The following is a 25,226-nucleotide window of genomic DNA, read 5'->3' on the forward strand; positions in this document are numbered from 1 at the left end:
AATTCCTTTCTGTTTGTCAAATTGAAACCTTTGGAGTTGCCTAATGATAATGATGTCTGGCCTTTTTTTTTTTTTTGATTAAAATTTTGTTGAAGTGTAGTTGATTTATAATGTTGTGTTAGTTTCGGGTGTCCGGCAAAGTCAATCAGTTATACATGTTCAGTTCAGTTCAGTCGCTCAGTCGTGTCCAACTCTTTGCGACCCCATGAATCGCAGCACGCCAGGCCTCCCTGTCCATCACCAACTCCCGGAGTTCACCCAGACTCACATCCATCGAGTCAGTGATGCCATCCAGCCATCTCATCCTCTGTTGTCCCCTTCTCCTCCTGCCCCCCATCCCTCCCAGCATCAGAGTCTTTTCCAATGAGTCAACTCTTCGCATGAGGTGGCCAAAGTACTGGAGTTTCAGCTTCAGCATCATTCCCTCCAAAGAAATCCCAGGGCTGATCTCCTTCAGAATAGACTGGTTGGATCTCCTTGCAGTCCAAGGGACTCTCAAGAGTCTTCTCCAACACCACAGTTCAAAAGCATCAGTTCTTCGGCACTCAGCCTTCTTCACAGTCCAACTCTCACATCCATACATGACCACAGGAAAAACCATAGCCTTGACTAGATGGACCTTTGTTGGCAAAGTAATGTCTCTGCTTTTGAATATGCTATCTAGTTTGGTCATAACTTTCCTTCCAAAGAGTAAGCGTCTTTTAATTTCATGGCTACAGTCACCATCTGTAGTGATTTTGGAGCCCAGAAAAATAAAGTCTGACACTGTTCCCACTGTTTCCCCATCTATTTCCCATGAAGTGATGGGACCAGATGCCATGATCGTTTTCTGAATGTTGAGCTTTAAGCCAACTTTTTCACTCTCCACTTTCACTTTCATCAAGAGGCTTTTTAGTTCCTCTTCACTTTCTGCTATAAGGGCAGTGTCATCTGCATATCTGAGGTTATTGATATTTCTCCCGGCAATCTTGATTCCAGCTTGTGCTTCTTCCAGTCCAGCGTTTCTCATGATGTACTCTGCGTAGAAGTTAAATAAGCAGTGTGACAATATACAACCTTGACGTACTCCTTTTCCTATTTGGAACCAGTCTGTTGTTCCATGTCCAGTTCTAACTGTTGCTTCCTCACCTGCATACAGATTTCTCAAGAGGCAGGTCAGGTGGTCTGGTATTCCCATCTCTTTCATAATTTTCCACAGTTTCTTGTGATCCACACAGTCAAAGGCTTTGGCATAGTCAATAAAGCAGAAATAGATATTTTTCTGGAACTCTCTTGCTTTTTCGATGATCCAGCAGATGTTGGCAATTTGATCTCTGATTCCTCTGCCTTTTCTAAAACCAGCTTGAACATCTGGAAGTTCACGGTTCACGTATTGCTGAAGCCTGGCTTGGAGAATTTTGAGCATTACTTTACTAGCGTATGAGATGAGTGCAATTGTGCGGTAGTTTGAGTGTTCTTTGGCATTGCCTTTCTTTGGGATTGGAATGAAAACTGACCTTTTCCAGTCCTGTGGCCACTGCTGAGTTTTCCAAATGTGCTGGCATATTGAGTGCAGCACTTTCACAGCATCATCTTTCAGGATTTGAAAGAGCTCAACTGGTATTCCATCACTTCCAGTAGCTTTGTTCATAGTGATGCTTTCTAAGGCCCACTTGACTTCACATTCCAGGATGTCTGGTTCTAGATGAGTGATCACACCATCGTGATTATCTTGGTCGTGAAGATCTTTTTTGTACAGTTCTTCTGTGTATTCTTGCCACCTCTTCTTAATATCTTCTGCTTCTGTTAGGTCCATACCATTTCTGTCCTTTATCAAGCCCATCTTTGCATGAATGTCCCCTTGGAATCTCTAATTTTCTTGAAGAGAGCTCTAGTCTTTCCCATTCTGTTGTTTTCCTCTATTTCTTTGGATTGATCGCTGAGGAAGGCTTTCTTATCTCTTCTTGCTATTCTTTGGAACTCTGCATTCAGATGCTTATGTCTTTCCTTTGCTCCTTTGCTTTTCGCTTCTCTTCTTTTCACAGCTATTTGTAAGGCCTCCCCAGACAGCCATTTTGCTTTTTTGCATTTCTTTTCCATGGGGATGTATCTACTCATTTTTAAGTTTCTTTTTCCATATAGGCCATTACAGAGTTTTGAGTCAAGTTCCCTCTGCTATACAGTAGGTCCTTATTAGTTATCTGTTTTATATATACTAGTGTGTATATGTCAATCCCAGTCCCCCAATTTATCCCTTCCCTTGAATATTCCGTATTGATCATAAGTTTGTTTTCTGCATCTGTGACTCTACTTCTGTTTTGTAAATGAGTTCATTTGGACCCTTCTTTTTTTTTTTTAAGATTCTACTATAAGTGATATCATTTGGTATTTGTCTTCTGTGGCTGACTTATTTCACTGAATGTGACAGTCTCTCGATCCATCCATGTTGCTGCAAGTGGCATTATTTTGTTCTAGTTTTTTAAGGAAACTTCATGTTGTTCTCCATAACAGCTGTACAAATTTACATTCCCACCAACAGTGTAGGAGGGTTCCCTTTACTCCATATCCTCTCCATCATTTTTTGTTTGTAGATTTTTTTTTTTTTTTGATGATCATTCTGACTGGTGTGAGAGAATACCTCATTGTATTTTTGATTTGCATTTCTCTAACAATTAGTGATGTCAGGCATCTTTTTGTGTGCTTTTTGGCCACCTGTGATAACTGACTTTTTTGTGGAGGACTTAAAACTCCTTGAGGCTGGGATTGAGACTCTGCACTAAGAGAATAATATGGCCCCTGCCTGTTATTCGATCTTTTCTTCTCCTCTAGGGAGTTTGATTGTGGAATGGATGCATTTCTAAGAAATTTAAGATTGGCAAAAATACTTGTCACTCTTTGCAGCACTTGGGAAAGTAGGATCAACATAGAGACAACCAATTTCTTCACTTACTTGTTTCCTACTTTGCCACCATTTAAGCCAAGAACAAACTCCCTTGGGCTCAGCTGTGGCTAGACCCGGCCAGGCTCTAAAATGCTTTGGCAGGCTTTTGAGAGGAAATTGTCAGCTAAAGGAAGCCGGCTTGTCTGCTGTGAGTCTTCATTTGTTTATTTTCCCAATATTGATGGAGCTCATGGTTGGGGCCTGTACATGGTTGTAGGGATTTCTTTTTAAAAAAAGAAAAACGAGTAAGATGTGGTATGGCCATACAAAAAGCTATAAATCTAGTGGGAAGGGTCAGGCAGGTAGAAACTATAGATACACGGTGTGGTTTTGTGAATTCAAAAGAAACAAGAGGGCGGGAACTGGGAATTTATAAAGGGGAAACTGTATGTGTATTTGGGCTTCCCTGGTGGCTCAGATGGTAAAGAATGAGCCCGCAACACAGGAGACCTGGCTTCTATCCCTGGGTTGGGAAGATGCCCTGGAGGAAGGCATGGCAACCCAGTCCAGTATTCTTGCTTGGAGAATCCTCATGGACAAAAGAGCCTAGCGGGCTACAGTCCATGGGGTCCCAAAGAGGGGGACACGACTGAGCTAATAAGCACAGCATAATGTGTAAATGAAGTTAAGTGTGCTGTCTAGCACAGTACGCTGAGGATCTCTTAACTGTGGGGAATGAGCAAAGCGTGCAGAAAACGTAGTGGCAGCAGGTGAGATAAAGAAGTATGCAGGGGCCAGGACACAGAAAGGACCGTACTGATAAGTTCGGATGATAAATTCTGTAGGTAGTTGCAGTATTTTGAGAGGGGAAGTCCTGAGACAATGATATTTGCTTTTAGGTAGTAGAGCACCCGTGTTCTGACCTGTGAAAGAAATTCGAGAGGGAAGAATTAGCAACTGGCTGGGCAGCAGGAAGCCTGTCTGTATTTAGCCAAAAAATGAGAAAACAGGTTGAAACACTGGAGCTATTTCTTAGGTAGAGTCAATAGAATTTCCTCCCTCGAGTACTTGGGTTGACAAAGCACTGTGCCTTAGGTAAAGATACTATCTGACATGGAATTCAAATTGACCCAAGCTGCTGCTTGAGCAATTTGAGACCAAGAGAGGGACCGACCTGGTACTGGGGCTGTGTTTAAAGACAAAAAAAATCAAGAGATTTTTAGATTATAGTAGCCTTCTTCTTTGAGAGCGCCCGGTTACTTTCTAAAAGTAACTTATTTTCCAACACCCTTTAGAATTACCAAACCTCTTCTCTTTGCTAAACCGTGGAAATCTAGTAGTTCCGCCACACTCAAGATGGTAAACACCAGACTTAGACTTTTCAACCCACGTTTTGGATGGTCCCGGCCCCCGTCGGAGGTACTTCCGCCACTCTCTGCGGAGCGAACGCATTTATACCGCCTCCCAGCACTCAAGATGGCCCGGCTTCCTCCTACTTTCCATTGGCTGAATTTCTCCAATTTTCCGTCTTCATAAGGAGGCGGAACTTCGATTTGATCGACAGCTTTTTTAACCAATGGACGAAGGGCAAGGGCCAATGAAGAGTAGGAACTGGAGAACCACCCCAGTGTCTGGGAGGGCGTTTGGGCTGGGGCGGGGTGAAGCGGAGCCGGAAACGGGAGGGGAGAGTGAAACAGGAAAAGAAGGGAAGAAGGAAGAACAGGGAAGAGGAGGAGAGGGAGGAGGAGGAGGGAGGTGGCGGCGCCGTGGCGGAGGAGCAGGAGCAGGAGGGGGATGGCGAGGAGAAGGCTCCTGGGTGGCATGGCGCTCCTGCTCCTCCAGGCGCTGCCCAGCCCCCTGTCAGTCAGGGCTGAACCCCCGCAGGTAAGGGGGAGGGTCGTGTGGCGGCCTGAGGGGCCAGGCTGGGGGCCTCGGGGTCGTTGAGGCGTGGCTGGAGAGGGCCTAAAGGAACGTTGTTACCAAGAGTTGTGGGCTCCTGAGACGGTCATCCATGCTTGAGTGGACAGGATCTGAGGGGGCGTCGATGTTTAGCCGAGGGACACCTGTGACGGTTTTGGTATCAGGGAGGAGGCAGAGGCATGCTGCCAAGTGAGTTGAGGGGCGTTTGAGGCGGCACTTCAGTCAGGTGGGCCGGGAATGATTGTGAATGGATAGTGGTATCAGGCGGGGCGTGTGTGGGGTGCGCATTCGTGTCCTCCAGTGGAGCAGGTCTGTGAGGCAGCGGTGCCGCGTGTTCGTCGGTGCGGGTAGGGGTACGTGGGTTATTGAGCCGGCCTGAGAGGGCGGCCGGGCTGAGAGGATACCTATTTCCAGCTGGATCGGGGTATGTTCTAGGGGCTTCTTACCCCATTTTAAGTGGTGTTGGAGGCGGGACTCTCGGAAGGCAGGTGGGATGAAGTAGCCTGGGACCCCTCAGCAGCAGCGCACACCTGAGCTGTAACAAGTTTTTACTATTAGGTTGATTGGCCTGGGGAAGCCAGTGACTGATGCTATCCTGGGCCAGCTCAGTTTTGAGCAAAGGATGGTGCTGATGCCGATACGGTCAACAAATGGAGCACCCTAGCTTTTCTTGCTAGGTGGCTTGTGCAGATTTCAGCCGCTGCTGGCATTTCGAAACTCTTAATGGGAGCGTTACCCTTGGTGCCAAGTTGGGTGGGGTGCAGTGGGGGGAATCACCCTCCTTCCCTTCTTTGCATTTGGCAAGGCTTTACTGTTCTGTTTTCTCTGTCTCTTCAGAAAGGCCTACACACACAGAGGAAGATGACAGAATCTATATAGTATAGCTTAGCACTTGAACTTGGTGTGGTCAAGAGTAGAAGCAGAATGCCAGCAAAAATACTTATCATTTTTCCTAGGAATTTATGAGCATCATGTTATGCCCATTAGTATCCTCTATTTAAAACATTAATTTTTTTTTAAGTGAGGTAAAATTTATAAAACATAAATCATTTGAAACCATTTGACCATTTTAAAGTGAACACTTAAGTGGTGTTTAGTACATTCACAGTGTTGAGCAACCACTGCCTCCATGTAGTTCCAGAATATTTTCATCACCTGGGAAGAAAACCCACTATCATTAAGCAGTTCCTCCCTGTTTCGCCTCCTCACAGCCCCTGGCAAACATCAGTCTACTTTCTGTGTCCATAGATGTATCTATTCAGGATATTCCATGTAAATGGAATCTTACAATATATGACCTTTTGTATCTGGCTTCTTTCCCTTAGCATAAAGTTTTCAAGGATTATTCACATTGTAGCATGTATTTCTTTCCTTTTTTATGGGTGAATAATATTCCATTGTGTGGCTCTTCCAGAATTTGCTGTTTCATCTGTCTGTGGAAGTATCACCTGCTCTTCTCAAAGACTGTATTTATGTATATTAGAAATTACATGTGAAAGGAGCAGAGCTCATTTTCTAGCCCAGCACATTCCCTTTTCTTGGGCTGGGACTCTTCTGTTCTAGCCTTTGTTGGGGTTCTTTCTTTTCTTAGTTAAAATCATAAACTGGCAGGAGAAATAAGTTTTCTTTATTAGAAAAGTTACTGCCCTTAGGACTGGTCAAGCTAAGAAGTGTAGATATTGAGTAAAATATAGAATAAACTGTTGCTTTTCCTTTACACCTGCACTTAAATATCTCTAAAGACTGTTCCCAATAACCAGTAATTAGCATTACTAGGGGGTTGATTTAGGAACAGTGCAGGCTTTGGAGCTGGGTTCCCTGGGCCTGTGGACTGCATCTCCCTAGTGGAGAGCAGTGATTGGCATCTGGTGGGAACCAGATCCATTTCTTTAACCGAATGGAAAATGGCGGTTCCTTCCCAGGTCATGGAAGCCTAGGAGGTGGAGAGAAGATGTGGGAGGGATCCTCAGTGTAATGCCCTCGTTGCCATTTGTGGATCACAGGCTGTTTGCTTATCATCTCTCTGGCACTTCCGATTCTTACTTGGGGGACAGGGCGGCTTTTGTACTTTGTTCCGTTTGGATGGATGCTAACACTGGACGGCAGCTATTAGGTTGTTACAGGTCCTGCAGAGAAGGGGAAGTTTCTGAAATGAGTAGTCTATCCCCCTGACCCTTTCCCCCGAATACTCCTGCCTTCATCTTATAGACTCTCTTTCTCAGTATCTATGGTGAGAATTGTTTTGTGAATTTTGACCTTTGAAATGGAAGTTACTCTATAATAATTAACTCTGAATCCCCCACAATTTAGTTAATTTAGTTTTTGGTTTTTGTTGATTTTTTTTTTTTTTTTTTTGGTTTACAGAAATCAGTGAAGAAAAAAAAAAATTAGAGACCACTTGGTATAGGATGTACTTCAGGTACTTGCTGTCCTTGTTTCAACAAGTAGCTTCTGGCTAGCTCTGAATTGAGGAGGACTCTCTGTACTCTTTCCGTATTGAAAGTGGTATGGGTACCTCATTGCATTTTTTTTCTCTTGACATGGCTCTATCAGATACAATCTTTTTAATTAAAGTCCATTCTAAAGGAGATCAGTCCTGGGTGTTGGAAGGACTGATGCTAAAGCTGAAACTCCAATACTTTGGCCACCTCATGTGAATAGTTGACTCATTGGAAAAGACTCTGATGCTGGGAGGGATTGGCGGCAGGAGGAGAAGGGGATGACAGAGGATGAGATGGCTGGATGGCATTACCGACTCCATTGATGGACATGAGTTTGAGTGAACTCCAGGAGTTGGTGATGGACAGGGAGGCCTGGCGTGCTGCGATTCATGGGGTCGCAAAGAGTCGACACGACTGAGCAACTGAACTGAACTGAATTTATTTACAATGTTGTGTTAGTTTCTGGTGTACACCAAAGTGATTCAGTTATGTATATATGTGTGTGTATCTTAGCTCCCTGGTTGCTCAGACAGTAAAGAATCTGCCTGCAATGCAGAAGACCCAAGTCCCTGGATCAGGAAGATCCCTGGAGAAGGAAATGGCCACCCACTCCAGTATTCTTGCCTGGAGAATTCCATGGACAGAGGAGCCTGGTGGGCTACAGTTCATAGGATCACAAAGAGTCAGACAAGACTGAGTGATTAACACACACACATGTGTGTGTGTATAGAAACATGTGCACACACACATACATGTGTATATACATACGTGTATATAAACACACACATGCATATATGTATATACAGATAAATTCTTTTTCATAATACAATCTCTTTTAAAAACCTACATTTCATATCAGATAATATTTGGCAGCTTTCTTTCTCTGGTTCCAGTTCTGCACTGGAACAATTATTTCCTGCCATCCTGGCCCAGATAAGTTCATCAGTTTAATTCTTTCTGTGATTAGGAACTTAGACTTAATTCTCCTGTAGATCTTTGCAACTCAGATGTGATTCTGTGAATCTATAAAGAATAAAAAAGCTGTGGAGTCTCCAAACAGGAAGGCCTTGACATTTGTCTCTTTCAGTTGAATTATGATGGAGATACAGAGTTTCTTTCTTTTTCTTGTTGGTTAGATTCAACTGGAAAAATCTGACTGTAGTGTTTTAAAGCTTTAGTAGAAATGTCTTTTTCCATAAAGTGATCCAACCGATAGGTTGGGCGCAAATCTGTAGAGATGTGGTCCTTACCTTCCCTCTGCCATGCTTCAAACTTTGAGTTGGACAGGGGCCCTAGGTCATGGTTTGTTTTTTCCCACCACATCCCCCAATAGTGTATCCCTTCCCCCCACCATTACTTGTTTCTGCTGCCCTAGTTCTCAGTCCAGAAGCCCTGCTCCACTCTTCTTTCCTAACTACAGCATTATGGTGCGACCACCCTCATTCCTTCTTGTAGAATAGTGAGTTATGAGACTTTCAAATTCTTATCCTCTTTCTTTCTCTTTCTTAGCCTATTTTACACACCAAAGTGAGCAGTTGTCTAAAATCAACACCACGAGTTGCTTATGTAAATCCTTTCAGTAGACTCCAGCAAACATGTACTGAAACGTTCGTTCTTTGCAGCAGGCTATTATTATTCCTAGGCACTGCTGCTGCTGCTGCTAAGTCGCTTCAGTCATGTCTGACTCTGTGCGACCCCATGGACAGCAGCCTACCAGGCTCCCCCGTCCCTGGGATTGTCCTGGCAAGAGTACTGGAGTGGGGTGCCATTTCCTTCTCCAATGCATGAAAGTGAAAATGAAGTCGTTCAGTCGTGTCTGACTCTTAGCGACCCCATGGACTGCAGCCTACCAGGCTCCTCCACCCATGGGATTTTCCAGGCAAGAGTACTAGAGTGGGGTGCCATTAGGCACTGGGAACCCTCAAATGAGTAACCAGCTCCCTGTCCTCAAGGAGATGATAATCTTGTGAGAAAGACAGATAACAAACACTGATTTGTAATCTGGAGGGATCAGTGCTGTAATGGTTGTTCAGTTGCTCAGTGATATCTGACTCTGCGACCCCATGGACTGCAGCATGCTAGGCTTCCCTGTCCTTCGCTATCTCCCAGAGTTTGCTCCAACTCATGTCCATTGAATCAGTGATGCCATCCAACCATCTCATCCTCTGTCGTCCCCTTCTCTTCCTGCCTTCAGTTTTTCCCAGCATCAGGGTCTTCTCCAATGAATCAGCTCTTTGCATCAGGCGGCCAAAGTATTGGAGCTTCAGCATCAGTCCTTCCAGTGACTATTCAGGACTGATTTCCTTTAGGGTCAACTGGTTTGATCTCCTTGCTGTCCAAGGGTCTTAAGGATTGTAACGAGTCCCTATAATGGGAGTGCATGCAAAGGACTATGGGAACCATGGCTAGGACTGGGGGAAGGTGGGGATTTAGGGAATGCTTCATAGAGGGAGAGGCATTTGGACAGGGCTTTCTAGGTTGATAAAATTAAGTAGGATGTCTGTGGACCAGGAAGTTGGGGGGGGGGGTGGTGGTTGTTCCAGTATGAAAGAGTGGGAATGGAGTTTTTGGAAGAGGCACACAGTCTGTGGTGGAAGCTTTGCCTGTGGGTGTGCAGAGGACTGTGAGAGTAGGTTGAGACTTGAAAGGTGGGCTGCAGTTAGATGGTAAGGAGGCCTTTTATCCATTGTTGAAGCAGTGCTGTCCAGTAGAACTTATATGATGTTGGAAATCATCTGTATCTGTGCTGTCCATGTGTGGCTACTAAACACTTAAAATGTGACTAGGATAACTGAGAAACTGAATTTTTAATGATATTTAATTTTTCATATCAACTTTATTGAGAGATAATTCACTTGGCAAAGGATTCATACTTTTAAAGTGTACAGAAAATATATTTTTTCAGTAAGTCACAGGGTTGTGTAAGCATCTCTACTATGTAATTTTAGAACATTTTCGTCGCTCCACACAGAAACTGCATAACCATTAGCAGCCCTTCCCCATTATACCCCTTCCTCCTCCGGCCCCTGCAACTGCTAATCTACCTTCTGTCTCTTTGGATTTGCCCATTGTGGACATTCTGTATAAATAGAGTCATATACCACGTGGTCCTTTGTAACTGGCTTCTTTGACTTAGCATCATGTTTTCAAGTTTCTTCCATGTTGATCTATTGGTATTTATTTGCATGTATCAGCATTTCATTCCCTTTTTTATGGCCAATATTCGTTTGTATGAATGTACCACATTTTATTTATCCATTCATCAGTTGATGGACATTTGGGCTGTTTCCCCTTTTGGGCTATTGTGAATAATGCTGCTGTGTACATGCATGTACACGATTTTATGTAGATATGTTTTCATTTCTCTTGGGTATATACCTAATAGTGAAATTGCTGGGTCTAAGAAGTCTTTGTGTAACCTTTTGAGAAACTGCCAGACTGTTTTCCAGAAGTCTGGAATGATATGGTATGATATTGTGGCTGCTGCTGCTGCTAAGTCGCTTCAGTCGTGTCCGACTCTGTGCGACCCCATAGACGGCAACCCACCAGGCTCCCCCGTCCCTGGGATTTTCCAGGCAAGAACACTGGAGTGGGTTGCCATTTCCTTCTCCAATGCATGAAAGTGAAAAGTGAAAGTGAAGTCGCTCAGTCGTGTCCAACCCTCATCGACCCCATGGACTGCAGCCTTCCAGGCTCCTCTGTCCACGGGATTTTCCAGGCAAGAGTACTGGAGTGGGGTGCCATTGCTTTCTCCGGATATTGTGGCTACTGACCACCTATTAGATAATGCACATCTAACAGTTTTCCAGTGTGGAGCTGGAATATGGTCTAATGTAGTGGTGGAGTCATGGGTTGTGGGGGCAGACTATGTGAGTTCCAAACTTGATTCTTCCACTTACTGTCCTTGAGCAAAGTATTTAACTTTTTTGTGCCTCAGTTTCCTCATCTGTAAAATGGGGATAGTAATAGCATGTACCTTATAGATTTGTTGGGAGGTGAAAAGACATACTGTATGTAAAGCTTTTGGAGTATACTTAATGGTTATTAAATATAATAATACTTATCCCATGGACAGAGGATCCTGGTAGGCTACAGTCCATGGGGTTGCAAAGAGTTGGACATGACTGAGCGACTTCACTTCACCACTACTATTATTTTTGAGGGTCCTCAGAGTTCATTGTGATTGGTAAGTTGGTGTTACCTCTCAAACTAGGTTCAGAAACTGAGATTTGGGGAGTTTCAAGTGACTTCCTTGATCCTGTTCTATGTCTGAGTTTAAGTTCAATTCTGATCTTTTACTTGTGTAGGTAACTTTTCATGGTGAACCTATGTAGAGTGGTCTTCTCAATTGGGAACAATTTTTCCTGAGGACATTTGTCAGTGTCTGGAATCTATTTTTTTTTTTTTAAGTATTTATTTTTGGCTGCATCGAGCCCTAGTTGTGGCACTCTGGCTTTCTTGTTGAAGTACTCAGGCTCAGTTATTGTGGTGTGTGGGCTTGCTCCAGGGCACATGGGATCTTAGTTCCCTGACCAGGAATGGAACCCACATACCCAGCATTGCATGAGAGTTTCTTAACCGCTGAACCACCAGGGAAGTCCCTGGAAACATGTGATTGTCATAACTCAGGAGCATTACTGGCGTCTGTTGTGTGAAGGCCAGGGGTGCTGCTAAACGTTGAGGGTAGTCCCCCCACAACAGAGAATTGTCTGGCCCAAAATATCAGTAGTGCCAAGGTGGAGGAACCCTTGTGTGGTACCTGCTTTCCCCTTACCGGCTCCTGTTCAGCATCTTGGGATTTGCTTTCCTATAAAGAGATGTGTGTGAGATAACCTCTGACAACAAATTTCAGGTGGGACAGTTTAAAGCTTTGATGTCCTGAATCTTGATTAGTCTCTGTCGTGTTGACGTGTTACCAGTCAGCTTCGCTTTGTCAGCCAACATCAACAGTTTTGACAAAAGCACATTTTTTTCAGTCTGTGGTTCAGTAAGCAGGTGAGCCTCCCTCAGTCACCCCATCTTGAACTTTCTTTCCTCTCACTTTGGTCTACCCTTGTGATTTCACTTTAAGAACATGTTTGTTTTCGCCCCAGTGAAAGCGGGATGGCCAGTCACTTCCTTTTCTGTGTCCTCCATGGTCCCGTAATCACTCTGAACTGAGTCATGTTCTTAGAACTTTTTCCTTTGCTCGTTCCAAGTCTTCACTCTCCTCTCATTTTTAGCCTCACAAATGTTAGTTCTCACACACGCTCAGCCTGTAGAAACCATTAGATGTCCTCCTGTCGCCACGATGGAAGCTTACGGTCCTGGACCTCAGCGGGGCTGTGTCTGGAGGAGAGTCCTTTTGCCAGGCCCCAGGACGCAGCTCATCTGTGGATACTGGGCACAGGCTGACTACTCTGTGGGTGCTGTGGGAAACTTAGATGGCTTTGGATTTAAAATTCCAACTGCTGTAGAATGCCTGGCCAAGTCACGCACCTGAGGGCCTCGTTCTTTCTTGCCTAAGTAGCTGGACTGATGTTTGAGGGACCGTGAAGACCAGGTAGTCCAGTGACGCGGGTTCATTCTTTGCCCTGCAGCCTCAATGGTAGGCTTTGTTGGGGCCACTGAAGCCTACTCTGACCACACAGCGTGGCCACTGGGTGACAAGGAGTGGTGACAGTGGATCTGGGTGACCTGTTCTGCTCAGCAGCACACAGCAGACAGCCGTGGGGACCGCCCTTTTGGCCCATCCTTTACAGATCCACTAGGTGGAGCAAAGTCTGGCCAAAAACCCACATGCAATGTGGAAACCACAAACAAATACAATAAATCCAGAATACTGCAACCTGGGAGGTAAGGAAAAGGGAAACAAATTGCATTCTATTGAATTCTGCAGCTTGTTGATACATTTCTGGGCTTTCCCAGTGTGGGAATTAAAGTCCGTCATCCTTTCATACTTGTGAGTCTTGCCTGGATGGGGTTTTTTTGGATCCTCTCACTCACTCAGCTACATTCCCATAGCCGGATTTATTTACTTTTGGTTTTCATCTTTCCATACTTTCCTCTGTGGGACAGCAGATGAGCTGTGTATCTTCTATTCCTGGTGCCATCGTCACTCTCATAGTGTCACGGCTCAGTTTTGATTCACAATCTTAGGTGTTTTAAAGAATTTAAATTTGTTTTGGAAGAGATGAGAGTGAATGTAAGATGTTGTAAGAATATTTGTGGCTTGGAATCATGGATCTTAGAGTGAAGTTATAAAAAAATATCTGTTTTGATTTTTAAATATGGAGCAAGACGGATTATGTTGTAACACTATTTTATTATACATTCTTATAGATCAGAAGCATGCCATTCATGGAGAAAATAATCATATTTCTCATAACTGTTATTTGTTCCCCATTTAAAAATTATATTCCTCATCTAAGATTTCACCTGGCAATTTCACTCTGGTTGTGTTAACCAATCAAACACAGAATGAAAGCACCATAGCTTAGTTTATCGATTGGATTTACATATTTGTGGTTTATTTGGGAGAGAACGTTAATATTTGGCTTTCTGCACTGGGATGTTGGAGCACTGTAGCTCTTTGGGACTTAAATATAGAGTTGAATAGTGTAAGAAGTTCATCCTGTGTACTTCTTTCTATTTTCTTGAGCCCCTTGTTTTCAAATATGCAAATCCTCTTGCTGCTGCTGCTGTGGTGGATGGGGGTGAGGAGCAGAAAACCTGCTCTGGCCTGATTCAGAAGAAGGTCCACTCTGGCTGTCTCTCCATTGCCTTTTTTAGACCTGATTGCTGCTTTTCTTTGGGCTTTAAGTTACGTTTTCATATCAGTTTTTAATTACACAAAAATAATAATGGCTCATAACAATGATAAGTAACAGAGAAATACAAAAATAGGGGAAAAATTGAAAGTTTGTGGTTTGGTGTGTATTTTTGGTGGTTTTTCTGCTTATGCTGCATATTTATAGATACAGCAATATAACTCCTATGTATAAACTTATATACACATAAAATACATGAAATTGTTGGTATGGGTAGCATTCTTTGTTTTCTTTCATTTATTTTTTAAATTTTATTGGAGTATGTAATTTTATTGAATTTACAATATTGTGTTTCAGGTGTATAGCAGAGCAAATCAGTTATACATATACACATATCCACTATTTTTTAGGCTCTTTTCCCATGTGAGCCATTAGAGTATTGAATAGAATCTTTCATTTGTTTTTGAAACAAAAATGGATACTTTACATGTAGTATTTTAACAATATGCACTTCTTTTAAACCTTCATATATTGTAGACTTCTTTTCATATGGCGTGTATGCCTCGTGATTTTTTTTTTAATGCCTGTATGTTACTGCTTGAGATCAAAAGTTATTTAACCACCCCTCCATTAATGAACATACATTGTGTCCAAGGTTCTGCATTTTCACACTGTGCTATAGTGACCATTGTTGCACTTATTTCTGTCTGCAATTTGCTAGATTCCTAGAAGTGGAATTAGGGGTTATGGGGTTATAATGTGTGGACATTTGGAATTCAGGGCCAACAGTGCCAAGTTGCTTCCCAACACGGTTGTATCAGCTCACATTCCCATTAGTAGGGCTTACTTCCCCGCACACGTGAGTAACATTTCTTCACTGGCGCCTTCTGCTTGTCCTTGAAGATGTGTCTTCTGATTCTTAACACAGGCTTCTAGAGACCATTTCGGTTTACTTCCTCAAAGGCCTAGAGGTCTCCTCCCTGTCTGCAAACTGGTTGCTCCCTTTGCTGTGGAGCAGGATTCACCCAAGGGCAGTGGGCCTGTAGCCAGAGGAGGGTAGAAATGCCTGCCCATCTGCCAAAAGAAGTGGTTTGTGGTCCCCTCGAGAATGTCAGGCAGGTGCCTGGAGCTGTTGGCCAGTCGCTGTGAGGCACACGAGTTTAATTTCAAGCCCAAACTACCACCCTTCCATGGTAGTATCCCAGAAGAAGAGATGCTTGAAACTGGCATTGTTGCAGAGTGCAGACTCTAGAGCCAGATTACTTCCATATAACCTTGGGCTAGTTAGTTAACTCAGTATCCTCATCTGTAAAATGGGATATTAGCACCTAGCCTATAGGCAGTACCTGCCACATAGTAATTACTGGGCAAATGTTAACCTTTGTTGTTGTTATTATTAATTATTTTAGCTCTGGTGAACATTAAGGCTTCTCCATTCCCTTACTGACGCAAGACTTATTTTTGGTGGAGGGATTTAAGAATACATTTTGGTTTACTCCTTGTCCAAACTGAACATGAATCACTTTACATACCATCCCCCTTGGCAATCAGGTGAGAGGTGTTTTTTCGCCATTTTATTTTGGACAGGAAAGTAGGACTTACTGGTGGGTATGAGTAAGGAGGAGACAGCACCATGGCTGTCACGAGTGCAGGGGCTGCCATTTGTCCAGGGGGCCAATATTAGGGATGTATTTGACCCCACAGCCATCTGGGGTGAGCCACTCTTCTGTTCCCATGTTTTCATCCTCATTAAACTTAGTGAATCCCCACTTCTTGGAGACGTGGACCTTCTGATGGCCAGGGAGCTTGAACTTGGCCCCAAGGAGGGCTTCGGTCATATGCTTCTTTTTCTGCTGCTTGGTGCGGATAGACATTATAATTTGGCCAACGTGGACCCTGACCACTATGCCCTTTGGAAGGCCACTGGCCACTGAGGCCTTCCAAAGACACTGAGCCTACCTGTCTGGAACCTTGACTGGGGACAGCATGCCAGTCTTGAAGGTCCTGGAAAGGGCTGTCTCCAGGATCCCTTTGAGCAACCTTTGAGCACAGGCAACAGGCTGCATACACTACCGAGGAGGCTGCTGTTTGCAGCCTTTGCACCAGGCCCCCATGATCAGCTTAATTGGCTGCAAAACAATTGGTTTCTAATAGTAAAGTGTGAAATTATTTATTCTTAGAGCAGGTAAGTTAGGGTATATGATGTTACTCTGATATACACACCATTGTACTCTCTTGAGCAAGGAAGAGAGGGGGGGTTTTGGATCATCGTTCATTCTGTCCCCAGCGCTGCCACTTGAAGATCTGGCTGTTCTCAGCTCACAATGTACTTACTGAGCTGAGGGGCTCCCTGAGGCTTCTTGACACCAGTCCCCAACCTCCATTTGGTACTTCCTCTTCTGAGTTGAGAATGCTTTCTGAGGCTTGCTTTTATTTTATTTTTGTAATACAGCTTTTGTTGTTGAGTCACTCAGTCACATCCAACTCTTTACGACCCTATGGACTGCAGGATGCCAGACCTAATACGGCTTTACTGAGATGTAATTCACATACCATACAATTCACTCTCTTGGAATATACAATTCAGTGAGTTCTAGTATATTCACAAGTTTGGGCCACCATCACCACTATCTACTTTCAGAACATTTTCATCAATTACAAAAGAAGTGCTGTTATCAGCAGTCATTCCCACCCCTCCTTCCAAGATCCCCCAAATCCCTGGCAACCACTAATTGACTTTCTGTCTCTGTGGACTTGTCCATTTTGATCAATTCATGTAAATGGAATCATATGCCATGTGCTGTTTTATGACTGGCTTCTTTCACTTAGCATTGTGTTTTCAAGATTCATCCATGTTGTAACATGTCAGTAAGCCACTCCTTTTTAAAAAATTTTCATTGGAGTATAGTTGATTTACAGTGTTGTGTTTCTCCGTGCATGTGTGCTTATTTGCTCAGTTGTGTCTGACTCTTTGTGACCCCATTGACTGCCAGGCTCCTCTGTCTATGGCATTTTTTCTAGACAAGAATACTGGAGTGGGTTGCCATTTCCTCCTCCAGGGGTGCTTCCCAATCCAGGGATTGAACCCATGTCTCCTGCATTGCAGATGGATTCTTTACTGCTGAGCCATCAGGGAAGCTGGTGTTCATTTCTGCTGTACAGCAAAGTAAATCAGTTATCAGTTCAGTTCAGTCGCTCAGTCGTGTCTGACTCTTTGCAACCCCATGAATCGCAGCACACCAGGCCTCCCTGTCCATCACCAACTCCCGGAGTTCACCCAAACTCATGTGCATCGAGTCAGTGATGCCATCCAGCCATCTCATCCTCTGTTGTCCCCTTCTCCTCCTGCCCCCAATCCCTCCCAGCATCAGAGTCTTTTCCAGTGAGTCAACTCTTCGCATGAGGTGGCCAAAGTATTGGAGTTTCAGCTTTAGCATCAGTCCTTCCAAAAAGTACATATACCTATATCCACTCCTTTTTTAGATTTTTTTCCCCATGTAGGTATTACATAATATTGAGACAATTTCCCTGTACTATACAGTAGGTCCTTATTAGTTATCTATTTTATATATAGTAGTGTGTATTTGCCAATCCTAATCTTCCAGTGTATTTCCTACTGGTAACCATAAGTTTGTTTTCTGCATCTGTGACTATTTCTGTTTTGCAAATAAGTTCATTTGTACCAATTTTTTAGATTGCGCATATAAGTGGTATATGACGTTTGTCTCTGACTTCACTCAGTATGACGGTCTTTAGGTCCATCCATGTTGCTGCCATATGTTATTCCTTTTTTATGGCCAATGAATATTCCATTGTATGTATGTAACACATTTAGTTCTTCACTGATGGATATTTGGGCTCTTTCCACTTTGGTTTATTATGAATAATGCTGCTTTGAACATGAATATACAAGTTTTGAGTGGACATATGTTTTCTTTCTCTTGGTTATATACCTAGAAGTGGAATTGCTAAGTCATATGATCACTGTTTAACTTTGGAGGAACTGTTTTTCATAGCGGCTGCACCATTATATATCCCTACTACCAATTTGTGAGGATTTTAGCTTCTCCACATACTCTTTAACACTGTTGCCTTTTTTTTTTTTTTTTAAATAATCATAACCATCCTGGTGGGTGCATCCCATTGTGGTTCTGTGAAGAAGGCTGAGCGCCGAAGAATTGATGCTTTTGAACTGTGGTGTTGGAGAAGACTCTTGAGAGTCCCTTGGACTGTAAGGAGATACAACCAGTCTATTCTGAAGGAGATGAGCCCTGGGATTTCTTTGGAGGGAATGATGCTGAAGCTGAAACTCCAGTACTTTGGCCACCTCATGCGAAGAGTTGACTCATTGGAAAAGACTCTGATGCTGGGAGGGATTGGGGGCAGGAGGAGCGTGCTGCGATTCACGGGGTCGCAAAGAGTTGGACACGATTGAGTGACTGAACTGAATAACTAGTGATGCTGAGCATCTGTTTGTGTTCTTATTGGTCATTTGCTTATATTCTTGGGAGAAATGCCTGTTCAATCCTTGGCTTATTTTAAAATAAGCAGTCTTATCTGACTGAAGGGACAGCAGCCTTCCCATGGAATCCCAGTGAGTGAGTGCTCAAGGAGAGATTTTCCTTTAAAACCAGACTTTGTTAGGGTTCTGGCACTCTACACCTAGCCATGCTACCTCTGATTCTCATGACCCGGGGCCAGTTACTTGAGCTGGCTTAGAGGTGGCTCTGAGACAGTCATTTCTGCTGTAAGAGGCCCACAGAGTCTGCCTTCTCTTGGCCAGAGTCTTCTACCATCTCTCGTGGAGATTCATGATACATGTGTTCTACAGTTAAGCCTCTGAAGAATCCCACAGTAAATACTTATCTGATATCATTATCTAATATCTTATCAGATAAATGGTTTGCAAATATTTTTTCCCTGTTCTCTGTTGATTTTTTCCCACTTTGTTGATGGTGTCCTTTAAAATACAGCTGTTTTTAATTTTGATCAATGTCACTTTATGTTCTTTTGTTACTCAAGCTTTTGGTGTTCCCTAGTTCTTTTAGGGCTTTCTAAACTTAATATTATTTAGGGTAAAAAATGGACATTATTCAGAATAAGATCCTTTATTTATTTTACTATGGAGCATTTTAAACATTTACAAAAATAACGCTAAAGAGAATGATATAATACAATGAAGTACCTACGTACCTACCTCCTAACTTCAGCAATTTAGCATTTTGGCCAGTCTTGTTTTTACCTATATCTACTTTCACTTTCATTCATCCCCACTGCAATTATTTTGAAGCAAGTTGCAGACTTCTATCATCTCAACCATAAATAGTTCCGTTTGAATCTCTACAAGATAAAAGAACTTTGTTCCAGAACATAACCGCTCTCCCATACCACACCCTAAAAACTTGACAATAATTCCTTAATATTACAGGAGAGGATCTTGCATGTGAAAATTTAATTTGGATCTAGAGGTAAAAATCTAACGAGAAAATTCAGCTAATTATGACAGTTCTTCTGTTTTCATAAGGAATTATCCAGAAGAGTTACACCACTTTAAAAAAGTTATACTACCCAGCGATACCCTTCAGTCCTATGAGTATCAAAAAGTGCTCTTCCAACCACAGGTCTTTCTTTTTTCACTTGAACAGCTCTAGTGGTGAAGTTTTAATCATGGCAGTCCTCTCCTTTATCCCTCTGAAATCTTTGTCTTTTTTTTAGGGGTTGGGGGATACATGCATCCATTTCTAGCCTCTGCCCAGTATATAAAGTGAAAGATTAACTTCTGATTGTGTAGGGAGAGGTTTTGGGAAAATCCTGTTCTTATCAGAGATTGCACAGAGGTTCAGAGAAACACGGGGAATAGAGGAGACCAGCCCGCATGGCTTGTCTTTCAGCTGTCCAGAGCAGTGTCCCCCATCCAGAGCCTGACTGACTACGCCTGCCCTCAGGGTACAGTATGGTGGGGGGGAGCAGTTCACAACTGATGAGTAGAGATGGAAAATAGAATTTGGAGGCTGAAAGACGCGATAAGATAATGATTCTATGAACAAATGTTCAGTAAGAAAGGCTGTGCTGTTTGAAGTGTAGGAGGCTTAGGGTTAAAGAAGCTGCTTAACTGTGGGACCCTTCCGAGGCTTAACTGTAAAGTACATGCACCGTGAATCTCTAAAAGAGACTGTAAACTTCTTCAACCATGTGAGCATCTTATCACACAAATAGCTGCCTTGGAGCGGCTTCTGGGTGATGCTGATAGAAGTAGTGCAGGCTCAGAGAGGTGAAGTAACTGGCCCAGGGTCATGAGAAGGAGTGGTAGAGTGCCAGAGCCCTGACAGAGTCTAGCTTGCAGGGAAGTCTGCCTGTAGGCAGTCACTCACTGGGATTCTACGGGAAGACCTCTGCCCCTTCAGTTAGAAACCGTCGGTCTAGCCCTAGGTCACCTAGCATTCTCAGACCTTCGGTGTACTGTCCGGCAAGTGGGAGTGGTGGTAACTGCCTGGCCCCATCATCAGCTGATGTAAGGAACAACGAAGAGAGATGTGAAAGTAGTTTATAAACCTTGAATTCTTTGCAAGAATGATGCTTTATTGTGTCTCTCAGTGGTCAGTGCCTCCTTTTCTATAATACTGAGCACGCCTTGCCAAGGATATGCATCTTGAGCAAAGTGAAGGACTTCGGAACGGTGAATATCAAATAGGATATTGGTACCTGCTGCCTTTTTTCCTGAGAGGTACAGTAGCCTGCACTGACTTCTTGCTGTGATGGGATGCTTTTTCAGAGGCCCTTCCAGCATTTTCTCCCCTAGACGTTAGGCATACAGAGTAGGGTCTGCCTGCCCACCTTTGCTTTGCTCTCATGCTTTCTTCATGATTTGGAGCCATGGTCAAAGTGTCTTTGAAGTCGGTTTACATACTGCTGTCATCCTGTGGGAGTCCACAGGGTTCAGGTGTGGCCTTGGTTGGCCATAATGTGATGAAAGGTCCAGCATCCTTGGCATCTGGTGTGATTCCCTCTCCAGTTTCACCACCTCAGTCATCATCTTACTTGGGCTATGGACGTGTGTGTTCCAGAAGTTTTCGCACTCCCTACATCTTCTGGGAAGGATAAGTTGTCTTAAAGTTTTCTGCTGGTGTTTTTGACCATGAAATCTTAGACCTGAAGAAAGTTTGGTTACCAAATATCCTAAGGAAGAAGGAGGTAATATTTAATTTACATAAGATCTAGGAAATGAGAAAAGGCTTGGTGCCAGGAGCTGTGTTTCCAGCTAGGCCTTATTAAGTCTCATAGTCCTTTAAGCAGAAAAGGAAACTTCCTGGTGTTGCTAATGGAATTTCTGGTGGATGGGAGACAAAACCAGGGCCTGCTTCATCCCATTCCCCATATCTGAAAAACTATTACTGGGGCGTTCAGTCATGTCCCAGCTGTGTACCTTGAGGAAGGGAGTTTGGCTTTTGAGATGGCTTAAGTGCTTTAAATTCCTCAGCTGAGAAAATTGGAGGTGGATAACCAGAGGGTTTCCCAATCCCTTCATCAAGCCTTATGAGCTCAGAATACCATCCAGGTACTCTCCTTATCTCTCAGCTGTTTTTCAGGTTTCTGTGACCAGGAAAAAGTCACCTGCCCTAATGTTTTGGGTTTAGTTGTATTAACTTCATTTTTACCATTTTCTCTGTAGTTGTCAATTCCCTCATCCATGTGACCGTCTTTTCTTGAAGGCCTGCTTTGTGCGATGCATTGCTTGGTACTGTGAGGGACACAGAAATGGAAGTTATGTACCTTGCCCTTAGTTGCTTATACTATACAAGAGGAGATAGGCCTGAGAATAAATGACTTTGCTGACACATAGACAAGGGAGCAGATCTTCTTATAAAGCACAACCAAGATCTTACACTGGAGAGTCTGCACACTTGCTCTTATGACTTTGCACCCGGAGAGCCCAGAGCTGCTTGCAGGTCCTCAGAGTTGAGGTGTCTTGAATAAAATGACATGATGTTGGCCCTTCCAGGGGCCTGCCACCATTTCACCAAAAGTGGGTTGAGTCTCTCTTTGTCCTGCCCCTAAGTGGAAGCTGAAATCAGATTTAGTGGAGGCCTTGAAGTCTAATTTCCCTAAATGGAGTTCTCTTTCCAGGTCACGTGTGTATCATGTATTTGGTGTGACCTAGGTTCCCCCTTTTTTCTTATTCCGATTTTTGGTTTAGAGAGCAGTTTGTGAGGAGACATGAAATCTTTCTGGGGACAGCCTTAGTTGTAGCTTGCTGATTTTCCTGTAATTCTTGGCTACTTGCCAGTTTGGTTGAGGTTGAACTGTTTTCAGGGCAGGAAGAATGAACCTAGCATTTTGGTATAAAAACAAACAAGGCTGCTGTTGTGCTTGATAAAGCTAAAACTGTAGACCCAGCAGCAGCTCATTAACCATCAGTGACAGCTCCTGGTTAGTGGTGAGTTTCAGAGACCCCTAGACTTTCCAGAGAAGGCAGTAAATATTTATCCACTAAGGTAATAAATACCAAGAGTGATTGATTGTCAACAGAAAAGGATTTTCTTGTTAAGGGGCAGATAAGCAGGAGGCAGAAACCTTGGGAAGCTGTTGTAAACCACTTTCAGCTTCTGCTACTTTGACTTCTCTCTCTATTTAAAAGATTAAGGCTGTACCATTGCATGGAGAAGGCAATGGCAACCCACTCCAGTACTCTTGCCTGGAAAATCCCATGGACGGAGGGGCCTGGTGGGCTGCAGTCCATGGGGTCGCTAGGAGTCGGACACGACTGAGCGACTTCACTTTATTTTTTCACTTTCATGCATTGGAGAAGGAAATGGCAACCCACTCCAGTGTTCTTGCCTGGAGAATCCCAGGGACGGGGGAGCCTGGTGGGCTGCCGTCTGTAGGGTTGCACAGAGTCGGACACGACTGAAGCGATTTAGCAGCAGTAGCAGCATTGCATGGATGTCTTTCTTGCACCTCCCACATCCCCCCACAAAATCAGATTCAGGATTTATCATATTTTCGGAGTAAATATAATCAAACAGCAAGAGAACCAAGATACTTAACTTACTTAACAAAATAGAAATTCCTGCCCTTGACATTTATAGTGCTACCATAGTCATTAGAAAGAAAAATTGTGCCACTTACAGGTGCTCAGTAAACAGACATATGTGCTGGCTTCTGCACTGTTCCGCCAGCTGATCTTTGCTTCATCTTCTTCAGCCTTTCTTGAATGCCCCGTGTGCCCTTGTTTTCATGCTTTTGGTCATGCTTGGCCTTGCTTAGTGCTTTCACCTTCTCCCCCAAACCCTACTTTTTTTTTTTAGTTAGCCGTCTCACGGTGACACTTTCTTTGGCCAGTCTGTCCCTCAACAGCTTCCTTTCTTCAAGCTCTTCTTACACTTCTGGCTCTACTCCTTCCCTCACTTTTATTATAGGGTGCCATTTGTTTCTGTCTGAGGTCTTTTCTCCCTCACTGTGTAATTGAGTGAGTCACTCCTTCAGGGCAAGGCCAGTTCATCCAGTAGTGATCTTTCCCATCCCCGTGGTCTATCCTGGTGGCTGGACGTGACTGTGACTATCATGTCACAGAAGAGGGGGAAGTGACGGGTGTAATATCAAAACACTGTGTCCATGCGTGTTCAAGCCATTTTGTCCAACCACACAGGTCTGGCTGAAATGCTGGCTCCAGCTGCCTACTAGGTGTGTGTTTTTGAAAGAGTTACCTAACTACACTGAAGCGCATGTTTGTCATCTGTAAAATATGAGATAGCAACATAGGTTCAGGTTCTCCCTCTCTGAAATATATCATCTGATGTTTAACAAGTGATTGTGTACTGCAGTTGTGGGCTGTTTACCCAGCCAACTTCTGGGAAGACTCAGGAAAGTAGTAGGAGAGCATCCCCGGGTTTTCACGGAGGCCTTGTAGAAGAAACAAGCCCTGTGCCTTGTAGAACTCCTTGTCCCTCTTGGAACCCAGGAGAGGTGTGTTACCTTGCCTCGGCAGGCTTGCTCCTTGTCTGCCTTTGTCCAGCCCCAGGACACAGATAAGTTAGTATTCTTGATTTCTGGCAGCTGAACAGTCCGTAACATTTCTACTTGGCAAGGTTCTGCAAATCTTTGGTCTGGGCTTGGAATTCTTCCTATGGCATTCCCCAAAATAATTACTTCAGGATCCTTTTATTGATGCCCAGCTTTGCATTCGTGACATGATGTCTTGGTTTGACTTTGATTGTGGCGCTCCTGTCAATCTGGGGTTTGGGTAAGTATTCATTTCTGCATTTTTTGAGTCAGAACTCGAAGGCATTTAAATGTGCTTGTAGACAGCCTGAGAGTGATAAGAAAGGTCTTTTATTTTTATCTTAGATGTTCTGTGTCTGCATCACAGCCTCTACTCAAAGCGTCTGGAAATAAAAGGCTTTAGGTCTGGAGATTAACTCCTGCCCTGGAAGTTGGCAGTTGCTATCCTGTTCTGACAAAACCCTCTTTCTTCAGATTCCTTGATTGCGAAATGAGAAACTCAGAGCCCTCAGCCCTAGTCTCCTTTAGCCTCTGCTGGCCAATGAACATTTCACCAGGTTACCTGAGATCCAAGGCATGGAAGACCTTCCATGCCACCTTGCTCCTTGTGTGGGGACCGGGTGCATGTTGGGAACTTTTGAGAACTTTAGGACTGTCCTAGTCTTTTACCTCATGGAGCTCAGGCCCCAGAGTCGGTCCGAATGCAAGGCCCTGACCCTGTCCTTGGGAACACCACTGTCAGATCCAGTGGTAAGTGACAGTCTACAGAGGGTTCTAGAGCACTGACTGGGAACATGAGTGTCTGCTTAGCGTTTAGCTGACCCTCAGTTCCGGTTTTTGCTTTACTGGTCACTTCTGGTTTAATATCATGACTCCTGTATTACTGTAAAGGAAAGAGTCTTCGGAGCCAGAGACGTCATTCAGATCCTTGCTCTTATTCTGCCTGCTATGTGACCTTGGGCAGGTCTCCATATGCCTCAGTTTCTACAGCTGAGCAGTAAGGATATTAATACCTACATGATGGGATCATGAGATGTTGGTTAAATAAAAGTTCTTAACATAAAGACTGGTTTCATTGTCAGTACTAGCAAATAACTTGTCTCTCCCTGCCTCTTTCCCAGAATTTTTTTTTTTTATATTTATTTTTAAAGTTTTATTTATTTAGTTTTGGCGTGCTGGGTCTTGGTTGCTGTGCAGGCATTCTAGTTGCAGTGAGCAGGGGCTGCTCTCTAGCTGCAGTACATGAGCTTCTCGTTG

General features: G+C 43.7%; 1 protein-coding gene, 1 long non-coding RNA gene and 1 pseudogene across 2 annotated transcripts in view; 1 reads left to right on the forward strand and 2 right to left on the reverse strand.

The window, feature by feature from the left end:
• Positions 1 to 3,680: 3,680 nt before the first annotated feature.
• On the reverse strand, positions 3,681 to 5,004 carry LOC147344244 (uncharacterized). The gene is made up of 2 exons (XR_015155291.1): positions 4,841 to 5,004; positions 3,681 to 3,783 (listed from the first exon to the last, which is right to left on the reverse strand). It is a non-coding gene; the product is annotated as an uncharacterized LOC147344244 (long non-coding RNA).
• WBP1L (WW domain binding protein 1 like) overlaps positions 4,463 to 25,226 on the forward strand; it is a 58,687-nt gene continuing 37,923 nt past the window's right edge. The window contains exon 1 of the mRNA XM_086377496.1: positions 4,463 to 4,744. Coding sequence (XP_086233622.1) covers positions 4,655 to 4,744 — 90 coding nt within the window. The 5' untranslated portion in view covers positions 4,463 to 4,654. The remainder of the gene's footprint in view (positions 4,745 to 25,226) is intronic.
• LOC147344246 (small nucleolar RNA SNORA70) lies at positions 15,983 to 16,105 on the reverse strand (annotated as a pseudogene).

The sequence above is a fragment of the Bos grunniens genome, chromosome 26 (genome assembly GCF_055505025.1).
Source record: "Bos grunniens cultivar Pamir isolate PY7600 chromosome 26, Bosgru_T2T1.0, whole genome shotgun sequence".
In the NCBI taxonomy this organism is placed as follows: Eukaryota; Metazoa; Chordata; class Mammalia; order Artiodactyla; family Bovidae; genus Bos; species Bos grunniens.